This window comes from Tachypleus tridentatus, chromosome 8, assembly GCF_004210375.1.
Source record: "Tachypleus tridentatus isolate NWPU-2018 chromosome 8, ASM421037v1, whole genome shotgun sequence".
Lineage (NCBI taxonomy): Eukaryota > Metazoa > Arthropoda > Merostomata > Xiphosura > Limulidae > Tachypleus > Tachypleus tridentatus.
Window position 1 is genome coordinate 15,959,780 of NC_134832.1, and position 12,585 is coordinate 15,972,364.

Here is a 12,585-nt window from a genome sequence, read left to right on the forward strand (position 1 = left end):
AGTTGTTTTTTCCTTGATAAAGATTACTAAATGATTAAAATATAGTTCATTTAGATTTTGCTAATATTTCTTGAGAGAGAGATTTTTTTGTTAGTTCTAAGAGGACTTGAAATGAAAACTGGTTAATATATTTCTCTGTAATATCTTTGTATTTAAAATTGTAAAGTAGATTCTTTGACTTACTCAGTGAAATTTTGCATTTCTTAAAAATCAAATTTTGATTTTGACAATGCTTGCAGGCTTCTACAATTGATGGCCGTCGTAAAGGTGCCTGCCTTTTTTGTCAGGAGTACTTCATGGACCTCTACCTCCTAGCAGAATTGAAAACAATTTCTTTAAAAGTAAGTACACTGTACTCGGAGTAAAATGTTCTTTTGTGTACAAAAAGTTTACTTCAAAATTAATACTTGCAATGCACTGCTTTTAAGTCATTGCTGCTGGTGAAACTTGTCAGTGGAAGTGGTGTTCATTTAAAAAAAAAAAAAAGGGTTGTAAATGTTGAAAACCTGTTTGAAAAATTTTACTCTTGAACTCGTACAGTTTTAATAGTGTAATAGAGTATGAATAATGATATAAGGATCAATGAAATATTAATAACTTATTTGTTTTTTATTATTACCAATGTTAACAAACTGAATATTTCAGGTTACGACAGTGGACATGTTGAAACCACCACCTGACTTTCGCTCAAACTTTGATTCTACTCCTCCACCCATTTTGATAGATAGAGGAAATCCTGTGTTAGAAAATGATAAAATAGAACGCTACATCATGAAAAGTGTACCTGGTGGCTACAATCTGTTTGTTCAGGATAAGGAGACAGAAACTGTTATTATGGATTTGTACAGTGTAAGTAATATTTTTCGTGATTAAAAATAGTATTATGTTGATACACATTCATTCATTTTAAATCGGACACCAGTACTGAATACGACAAAATGTAGTTTTTGTTGTTTTTTTAAATAAAAGAAATAGAAAATAAATTATTTTCACATATTTTAACGCCTGCCACACAAGCCAGTCCAGTATCTTTTAATATGAGCCTATAATGGTTGAAATTCATTGCAGAAATGGCATTTAAATTTTAGAATTTCTAGGGAAATTGTTTTGTAATGTATTGTGCTGTCAATGTTATAATCAATCTCCAATTCATTTGGTGTCAAATTGGTTATAGTACTTGGACCCATTGATGGTTTAGCTTAATCACAACACAAACACATCTAGAACATTTCAAGCATGTTTCATTGCTACGTTGTTTTACTTTTCACAAGTTAACTTCTCCACGTTGGCTCTTATAATCTGATATCAGGTCATGAGTCTAGTGTAGTGACTGAGACCTCGGGTAGTGCCAGACATATTCTGTTTATATAAATGTAATTAAAACAATCCAAACCTTTCTGGAATGACTTTTGTTTATCCACATCAAGATGTTGGGCTGGTTGATTGTTTTTATTTACTGTTACAATCTACCTATTATCTTCTTTTATAGAGAATTTTTCATTCCATTTGCTAGATGGTTTTAACAAAAAATGACTTCTTTAGTAATTAAATGAGATTGACATTCTTGTGTTTTGACATTTTCAAATTTGCAAGTTGGACATGAAATTTTGTTGTTTTGAAATGAAGTAATTTTTTTTTAAATAAAAATAATAGTGTCTATTGTGTAGCAGCTTGTATGTAGTTATGGTGTGATACTATTGATTTTATTCTGTTGTTTGTATATAGTGTTATACCAGTTTGAGCAACTAAACTTGTGTTATATAAGCTTGACATTATTGTAGTCTAGATAATATACAAAGCTGCTCACCACCAGGACATGTCTTTATTATAAATGTAAGTAAGGATGCACTGATATATTGGTAGGCTATCATTCTGGTAACAATATTTTTGTTGATGTAGGCAATATGTACATCAATATCTTTGCTTGTTTTCACTTAGAATGTTGTGATGCTTGAACAGTTTTTTTTAAGTGTATGAAAACAAAAGCAGGACAACTGCAGGGTGGTGGTAAAAGTAGTAAATATTTCAACACAAATTTAATACACCACCTCATGTTATGTCACTCAATGAATATGAATTCTGGTACATGGCTAAGGAAAAGAAAGAAGCAGGATTGCTAAATTACCTATTTATGTCACATTTATGTTTGTGTATGTAGAAGTTCAAGTTGGTGCTTAATAAAGGAGGAGACCAGCGAAAACGTGCCCTTCTGAACCAACTAAGAAATATCGACACCCATCTGAGCAAGACTGAAGGGCGCTTCTTGACTGGAGACACCATGTGTTGTTTTGACTGTGAACTCATGCCACGACTTCAGCACATCAGAGTTGCAGGTAAGGTAATGATGGATGATCATGGGTCACTCTGGCTTATAAACCTTTAACTACAGTACTTTTTAAAACTTTAATTTAGACCTGTCATATAGTAACAACACATTTGTATTGTTGAGACCTATAAACGCATTCTCTTGTTGAGTTCATCTGTGAAGAAATACCTTGTTAGGTCTAGCATGGCCAGGTAGTTAGGGGCACTTGCAGTTTGAGGGTTGTATGATCAAATCAATTGCACCAAACATGCTTGCCCTTTCAACCATGGGGGCATTGTGATGTGATGGTCAATCCCACTATTCATTGGTAAAAGAATAGCCCAAGACCAGGCAGTGGGTGGTGATGACTGGCTGCCTTCCCTCTAGTCTTACACTGCCAAATTAGGGATGGCTGGTGCAGATAGCCCTCGTGTAGCTTTGTGTGAAAGCAAAGTTTGGTTGGTTTGTGCATTTAATATTCATGAAGAAATTGCCTCTCACCATGAGAAGTGCTTGAGTGTTGCTTCATACTATGTGTAGTTGTCTTGTAGCCAGATTTGTCAAGCAATTAAAATGACAAACATACATTAAACAGAAAAGAGAAATAATAATAAAAAATGTCATGAGCAATAACTTGATCATTATTTAGGAAAGATTGTCATCATGTCTTAAAGTTCATAAAATATAATTTTGAGAACCACAAATGCATTATCTATAGTTAAACTTATTAAGTGTTCTGAGTATTATGAATACACTGCTTTATATCCAGGCATAAATTATTATAAATCCACATATAACCAGAGTTGCTTGTGTTTGCTTGAGCCACCACAATCACACATTTCATTGGTTTCTTCTAGGAAAATACTTTGTAGATTTTGAGATCCCAGAGGATATGTCTAACTTGTGGCAGTACATGTACCACATGTACCAGCTGGATGTCTTTACCCAGTCTTGTCCAGCAGACCAAGACATTATTAATCACTACAAGCTGCAGCAGGGTACCAAGATGAAGAAACACGAAGAGCTTGAAACTCCCACGTATACTACATCCATTCCACCCACTGTTGAAATCAATGGACACTAGGAGTGATTCAGTTGTTGAGAATACATTTAAACTGAGGCTTCTCATACGAGCTTATTATTGGCTCGTGTTAGATCTTATGTTACTTCATTTGTTTTGCTATCTGTAATGGCACATAGAACTTTATAAAATATCCTTGTAAAAACAGTCATTCATTGAGGTTGATTTAACAACTTTCCACAGAGTTAACACTTGCAAAAACAAAATGATAACTTGTTGTGTAAGTAATAAATTTTAACCATGGTCCTAATTGTAAAATTTGTAAAGTTTTAATAATAAACCTTTAAGTTTACTGAAGTCTTGGAGGACTTTGCATTAAATCATAGAAAATCAAAAGAATTGCAAACCTTTTTTAATAATTTGTATTAACTGTTTTTTTTTTTTTTCATCTTCACTGAGGACATTAGTTACAGTTAAATATTTTTTTTTGTTTACCATTTTTTCCTGTTTCCTGATGTTATTTAATGAATCTTTCTAATATTTGAAATGTTGGATGAATAGTTACTTTTTCTCTTATCAGCTTTAAATTTTTAAGTTAATTTTGGAAGATTAAAAAATTGATATAAAAACTTAAATTATTTTTTGTGCTCTTTCAATGAAATAGAGAAAGATGCTGTGTAATGACAGCTTTGGTGATTACCTGTGGTTAGTCTCTTTGTGTTGTAATTATGTTTGGTTTGAAGTTCAACAGCAGTGTTGTATTACAAAGGTTGTACTGAAACTTTAAGTACTATTAGATTGTATTAGAAATAAATAAAATCAAGATTTTATCATTTTGTGTCCAAAGTTAGGCTAAAGCGGAGATACCTTTTTTCAGTTTATATTGGATTAAAGAGGCTGTTAAGTGTTTATTCTCACATTGATTCACGTATATAAAGACTACAGTGTATTAGATAATGCTATTTATTACAGTAGAATAATTTATCAGCATTCCCATTCATTAGTTTTTACTGAAAACTTCTAAAAACAAAACCACAGTTTACATGAGTGGCAGTGAACAGATGACTTAAAAAAAAATTGGCATCTTCTCTTGAATTTTGTCATAGCTGACATGAACTGTTTAAGTGTTGTTTATAGGTATGATATAAATATATGTAAAGATAATAAAATATCTCAAGTTTCTAATATTCTCATATGTAAACAGCTTTATGTATGTGCAGTAGTATTGTACTAATAGAGACAGGAAACTGAATTATGCTTTGAGATGTCACATGCAGATGAATTTACAGTAATTCTTGTTGCATACATTGTTTATTTGTAGAATTTAAGCTTAATGTGATCTTGGTTATAAGATACACTACAATTCTCAAAAACAATCTTAATAATCTAACTTCAAGAATGAAAATCACTCAGGTAACCAGATATCACTGATGATAAATGTTTATTTTTACTTTCATATACTACACCAGAAATTAAATATTTGTCTTTTCTCTCTGCCAGGTCTATCTAGTAATCAGCTGTTTTATTTCACCTGCACCAGATCTTATGCCTACAGAATTATCAATTTTATATATAAATAGATAACTAGAAATGTGTATTCATCCTAGCTATTTGTTTTAGGTATATATAGTTTGTATTTTATTGATATTAGTATATACATTCTAGTATATCATTATTAGAGAAACTAAATTAGTGTACATTATTGCATTTGTTCCCACTTTAGAACTGAATCACAAAGTGTATCAATGAAGGGAAGTAACTAGTGTTGAAGTTTTGTTTTTATGTGAATAAAATTAAAATGTTTTCCAGTAAATAGATGTTATGGTGACACTGTAGCTTTAAGTTCACAGTGATAACATGGTATTGTGGACATGATGTCACACCATTACATCGTGACTAGCATACCAGCAGAGAGAGATTGGTATTGTGAACTGTCATCATTTGATATTAACTGTTTACATTTGGTGCTTTCTATAATTTGAATGTAGCATTATTACATCTAATATTTTTCAAATAATATATCAGTTTTTTGAATTACAAATATTTTAAATCATTGAGTCCTTATATTTGAAAAAGTATGGTTTCACAACTGTTGATCTAACTTTAGAAACTTGCTGGTGGTCTCTATCCTAATTTTTCTATTCCCCTCTTTTTTTTTTAATCAAATCAGTTATGAGTTGTACCTGGGCCAGTTTAATTATTCAAAGTAGTTTATCATAATGCACGTCAAGTTACTTTTGTTTTGTACAAAATTGTCAAAAAATAAAGTATTTAATATAAAATTCAGGATGTTAATAGGCTGTCCTAAGATAATTTGAGAAGTTTTTCTGTAATGTTTTGTAGAATTTTTTTGTATTTTCTATAAGTCAGCCAAAAAGCCTTTTTTTAAATAATTTTATGTAAGAAAGATGCCGTATATTTTTCTAATGTGTTGCATTTGACCACATGTATTTGCCAATATTTTATTGTATCTTTATGTAATAAAGAACATTTTGTCTCCTGAATTATTATGAAGCATTTGTTTTTTTGTGTTTAAAAAATATATCTTTTTGATTGAGTAAAACAAAAGATAGCAAAATCACAGGTATAAAGTTTAACTCCCAAGTGTTATAAATAAAACAAGTAAAAATGTATAGCAATAAACATATTTTTTTTAAATTTTATGACTTCAATTTATAGTTAAACAAGACAAAACCAACTCATTTAACTATGATTTGTCAATCTGAATTATATGATAATGTTTCTAACCGCAACTTTGGGTCGCAGGCTCGAATCTGCGTCCCACCAAACGCGCTTGTCCTTTCAGCTGTGGGGGCGTCATAACTTGAGGGCCAATCCCACTATTAGTTGTTACGACTGGTGGTGATGACTAGCTGCTTTCATTCTAGTCTTTTATTGCTATATTAGGGGCAGATAGCCCTCATAGCTTTACGCAAATTTCACACCAATAATTATTTTCTGAGCCAGCAATACCAAGCTTTAAGCGCGCATATACCAGATTCGAATTTATTACTCATCAGGGCCTCTACTAGACTATCCTCAAATTGATTCATTTAGGCAAGATTAGAGTAAATTAACTTGAGATCTTAGGCGTGATCAAATACGTTAATCGAAAGTGTTTGATCTCCTACGTCCACACCTGTAATGAGGTCTCAAATTATTCAAGAGGTGAGAGTTAAGAGTTGAAATTTTATACTTGAAAAACTCAGCCATTCTACGTGCGGATCCATTATTTCTAGTTTGTAAAAGGAATTTGTTTACTTTGACATTCTTGTGTTTTAAAAAAAACTTTTCTGCAACAGTCGATCAAAAGCAAGTTTTTGAAAAGCGAGGACCTAACTGTTGCAGTTGGATGCTGTAACCCATAGTTCTTATATTCATTTTAACTTATTTTCAGTTTACTTCTCCAAATGAAATTTGTCAGTTTCTGTTGCAGTGCCATCACGATTAATAGTTCTGTCTTTACAAGCACGGGAGTCCACAAAACCTTTTGCAGGGGGGGCTGAATCGAGAAAGAAAGCATTGTTTCTTATTTTCCAAGGGAGGCAAGTGCCCTCTACCGACGATTCCTATGTCTTTAAGGCTACTTGAAGATGCTTGTTAGTTTGTTTTCATTGTTCCCCCTCATAATTTGGAAAGCTTACAGTTAGTTGTGTCACTTCAAAATAACCTGTTTGTGAGCTTCAACTGATGACACTAGAACTTTACATGTTCTTTTTCAGTTTTCATTCGTCAGTTTAAACCTATCTATATATGTCTGCCTTCATCAAATTATTCTGCAAGTCATTGTTTTATCTTATTTTTTATTGGCCAGTTTGTGTACTGGACATTTTTACTAAAACTTTGGAACTAGAATGCTACCTTTTTCCCATAGTTTTACAACTGCTTGACTTTTGATCCATTAGTGGATAGTTTCAAGACTTGATATATCTTAAAGCGATATATTCTGAACCTATTTAACCCTAATTTATTGACTTGTGTTTTATATCATTTAGTACTAGGATTGGGTCAAACTGAATAATTTTATGTTATTGTTTAGCCATTTACAAAATGCTTTGTAAATAATTAAACGAAAACGCCGACTGAAATTATTCATTTTCAATGTAAAGTGCTCAGGAGATCTTTGTATTAATTAATGTGTTTAATTTGTAGTACTTGTTACTTTTTTATGACTGTTGTTATTAGAGGTTCTGCAACCAACAATGCTATTGGATCATAAACAATTTAGTGAATAAATAGTTTAAGAAGTGTATAACCTTTTAAACAAAATATTAACTATGAATGAAAGGGAATATGTAAAACAAAATTCTAATTTTATTTTTAAATAATTTTTTTTACTTACAAGCAATAAAATATAAATTGATATAATCGTTTGATTACTTTGCCTTCTACTGTTGCCGCTAGGTTTCACACGTCACATTAGTTAGTTTTCACAGTCGAAGTTTACTAGACCACAATTAACTATGTAAACGTTAATTAGAGGGCGCCCCTAGCGAGTATCTAGCTTCACTAATATTTCTAAAACACAATTCCTCAATTACTTGCCTGTGAGAATAAATATTTTGAAGTTGTTGTTAATAAGTTCAAATGAACTTGATAAAAAATATATAAATGATTTTACACATAAAAAATCGCAGTTTAAACCAATTCCTATGTGTTAAAAGAGTGACGAAGTATAATAAACATTATGTAAAACCGTTATCTGATTACATTAATTGCTACTACTTCCCTCTCCTGTTACTCAGTCTATTCACCCAAAGATTTAACTTTTCCAAAAACAACGTACAACTTGTTCATCCATGGGGTTGCGCACAACGTAATATAGAGTTGAGATGCATTTGAATTTCGTCCATTATTGGCCAAACCCAGCACACCTTTCGTATTGTGTTTTACCGCAAACCTTTCATTTGTAAGACGATACTTGTATTAAAAAATGAATCTAGTGTTAAGAAGTTGTTTTTAATTAAAGTTACGCCACTTTAGCTAACGCTTAAATATATCCTAGGTGTTATGAGTGGCCCGGCATGGCCAAGCGTGTTAAGGCGTGTGACTCGTAATTTGGAGGGTCGCGGGTTCGCATCCCTGTCGCGCCAAACATTCTCGCCCTTTCAGCCGTGGGGGCGTTATAATGTGACGGTCAATCCCACTATTCGTTGGTAAAAGAGTAGCCCAAGAGTTGGCGGTGGGTGGTGATGACTACCTGCCTTCCCTCTAATCTTACACTGCTAAATTAGAGACGGCTAGCACATATCGCCCTCGAGTAGCTTTGTGAGAAATTCAAAAACAAACAAACAGGTGTTATGATATTTAAAAAATGTATTATGGTCAGGTATACGCAAGCTGTTTTTAAGTATACGTGGGAAGGAAGGCCCCCCGAAAGCTCCTGGATTTGAGGGTTTAATAATCTTTATCAAAACGTTTAGTGCCCATCAGTTTACATATCTGTTTTCTCTCCGCTTTTATTAACACATTTGTTGTTATCATTTACTGCATTGACTTAAACGTAAATACGTTTTCTGCTTAATGAACAGGGCACCCCTGAGGATTGCGTTAATTATGTAATTATATATTTTAAGTTTAAAATATAATTTAATTAATATTTAGCTTGGAGTAGCTGAAATTGCGAACAAAATTATGTTAAAGCAAACTGATTAATTTAGTTTTGTTGTTTTTAATTACAAGAGACATACATTGTTTTTTTATTATCATACTCTACTTTTTTGCACGTTAGGGTTAGTGTCTAAAACTGTTATTCAGATGGTTTGATAAGTTACATTAAAAAGATTTTAAGATGCGAATTAGGAAGTTGTGTAACAGTTACAACCAAGTCATAGTCTCGGTGGACAGAATGTATCAAAATTATATTTAGATATTATTTGGCATTAGATAGGTAATGTATCGCTACTGAAAAGTGATTAATTTTAGGAACGGTATATCTAAGACCTTAAAAGAGTTGCTTTTGAATTAAGCACAAAGCTACACAATGAGCTATCTGTGTTCTGCCCACCACGGGTATCAAAACCCGGTTTTTAGCGTTGTAAGTCCGCAGACATAACGCTGAGCCACTAGGGGGCCCTTAAAAGAGTGAAACTAAAAACGTACAGCAACATATAACAGTCCTTTCCGACGTAAAAATATTCATACTTAGATAATAAAAATGTGTTCAAATCGAGGTATTTCTTTTATTTAAAAGGGTGACTGCATGTGAAAAACAGGCCGGCTGATAAAAAGTGGAAAGGATAAAATTATAGAGATGATTAAAGATGTGAGAAAATTGAATTGAATACAAAGATGTGAAATTTGGTCAAACAGCAGCTTAGGCAATCAATGTATGTATGTAAAAAAAATTAGGTTGCCTGAAAATATAAAATCTCACAGTAAGGATTTCTTTAAGTACATTAAAGGCTAACAGAATGTTAATATTGGAGCAGAGCCTTTAATAAATATTTCAGAAATTTTAATATCTGACGATTATGGAATGACCGCGTCATTCTACGTTTGTTTTTTCAGTTTTTACCAACATAGATTTAATCGATATTTGTCATACTGAACAGTTGTTAGGTTTAAATAGAATTAAACAAGATGATTACATCAATTCTGAGTTTCTCTAGAAAAATTCGGAAGTTTAAAGAATAACAATATTCTTGGGCCAAATGATATTTACCAAAGGGTTTTAAAGGAGGTTAAGGATTGGATGTATGAGCCACTTTCTATTATTCATTCTAATTTCTTAAATAATGGGCAGGTACCAAAATATTGGAAGTTGGCTAATGTTAATCCAGTTTTTAAGGGAAATGATAAAAATTATCCCAGTGAGTATAGGCCTATTGGTTTTTTATCGATGGTAGAAATTATTTTTGAAAGTCTTATAAAAGATACTTTGGACAATTATTTCACAAAATATAAATAAAAGTTTATTGGATAATAATCATGGTTTCTCTAGCGGAAGACTTGCCTTATTACTATTTAGACAGTCTTCGAAGAGGTTACTACTTGTATAGATAAAGGCATTGGTGTAGATCTGGTATATCTAGAGTTTTAGGAAGCATTTGACTTGTTTAAAAGTAGATCCACAGAAGTGGGAGATAAGTTGGCTCAATAGATAGACAATTGACTGGATAAAAGAAAGCAAAAGACTGTTATAAATGTAGTTCAGTGTACATGTTTGATTTTAGTTAAGCACAAAGCTACACAATGGGCTATCTGTGCTGTAACTATCAAGGATATCAAAATTTGATTTCTATCGTTATAAGTCCACATACTTAATGCTGAGGCACTAGTGAATTCTCATTGTTAGGACCTTCGCTTTTTTTTTTAAATTTACATCAATGACACAGATGAAGGAATAGCCAATAAATTATTTACATTTATCGATGATATTAAAATAATTGGTGTTGCTGGAAGTGAGGAGGATGCTGCTGCTTTACAAGAGGATTTTTATTATTTGGTGTGTTGAAAAGATAAATGGCAGATGGGTTTAAATTATGATAAATACAGTGTGATGTACGAGGGATATCACAATTTCAATTATGAGTAAAATGGTGATGTTAACAAACTTAACAGTGTTATGAAAGAAAAAGATCTTGCTTGATATTCTGGTTGATCATTCTCTTAAGCTCAGTGATGACAATAAAACCCACTTGTAGAGAAAAATATATATGTAAAAACGGCTGGTTTGGGTTGAAAAAATTTGTATGTAGAGGAGCGAACAACGTTTCGACCTTTTTCGGTCATCGTCAGGTTCACAAAGAAAGAAAGAGGTAACTGACCGATAGCTGACTACATGTTTGAAGGGGATTGTGTAACTGAGTGTAGGAATGTAGAGGGCGTGCTTAAATGTTTGATTATATTTAATCATAAAGCTTTAATGGCCAGTCTCGATGTTATATTCCCTCTTTACAAAGTCCAAACCGCTGAAACCTGCAAGATAGCCTTGGAACTCTGTATCCGAGACCCTAACCCATCCAACAGACATTCCCAGCAACCAATTAGCAACCCTCATAGAATTCACCATGATGAAGACAAACTTCATGTTCAACAACCACAACTATATACAAACAAATGGCCTAAGCATGGGCAACCTAGTATAACCAGTTCTAGCCAATATTTGTATGTCACAAGTTGAAACACAAGTAATTAACACAGCATTACATCCACCACTATGCTGGTATAGATATGTAGACGACACGATTGCGGGATTCAGATCTACAGAACACACACTTAATTATTTCAATCACATTAACTCTATACATCCCAACATTAACTTCACATATAAACAGGAAGAAAGCAATCAAATATCATTTCTTAACCTCAAAATTACAAGAACCGATACACAATTTAAAACAGTAATCCACCGAAAAATCACTCATACTGGACTATACATTCCTTCGGACTCAACACATGAAACAAAACAAAAACTCAACATACTAAGAAACCAAATAAACACAGCCATAAAACTATGCTCACCAGATAAAATTAACGATGAATTAGACAAAATAAAATAATACTTTATCAACATCAATAAGTTTCCTCCACAAGCCGTAGAAAACATTATACGCACACACCTAGACAAAAAGCAAAATCAACTAACAAAGTAAACATATCCTACGAATTAAAAAAATAACGAAATCATTTACTGCTGCATACCATATATTCTCGACATCAGCAGAAAAATAACCAACATTTGGCAAAAACTAGTAACAAAATATGACATTCCAGTTAATACCAAATTTATTCAAAAACCAGGCACAAAACTAAGGTCTATACTATGTAAAAACTACACTGACAAACACCACACCAACATTATTTACAAAATACAATGTGATAACTGCTACGACTTCTATATTGGAGAAACAAGTAGAAAAATGGAAACCAGATTCAAAGAACACAAAAAGTCACCTTCACACGTTTTCGAACACTGCACATCAAATAAACACAACATAGCCGTAGAAAACACTCAAATACTAAATAAAGAAACAAACATAAACAAACGCAAAATTAATGAAGCCTTACTTATACAACAACTCAAGCCCAAAATAAACCAATACAAAGGAACACCTTCATACCTATATTAATAAATATAATCAAACATCTAAACATGTCCTCTAGATTCTTACATTCAGTTACACAGCTCCCTTCAAACATGTTGTCAGCTATCGGTCAGTTACCTCTTTCTTTCTTTGTGAACCTGATGATGACCGAAGAAGGTCGAAACGTTGTTCGTTCCTCTACATACAAATTTTTCTCAACTCAAACCAGC

At 32.5% G+C, this 12,585-nt stretch overlaps 1 protein-coding gene across 3 annotated transcripts in view; it reads left to right on the forward strand.

Annotated features, from left to right (window-relative positions):
• LOC143258584 (chloride intracellular channel Clic-like) overlaps positions 1-5,830 on the forward strand; it is a 45,602-nt gene extending 39,772 nt beyond the window's left edge. For all 3 annotated transcript variants that reach the window (XM_076517767.1, XM_076517768.1, XM_076517769.1), the window contains exons 2-5: positions 240-341; positions 646-849; positions 2,159-2,333; positions 3,163-5,830. In XM_076517767.1, coding sequence (XP_076373882.1) covers positions 240-341; positions 646-849; positions 2,159-2,333; positions 3,163-3,389 — 708 coding nt within the window. In that variant the 3' untranslated portion in view covers positions 3,390-5,830. The remainder of the gene's footprint in view (positions 1-239; positions 342-645; positions 850-2,158; positions 2,334-3,162) is intronic.
• Positions 5,831-12,585: the final 6,755 nt, after the last annotated feature.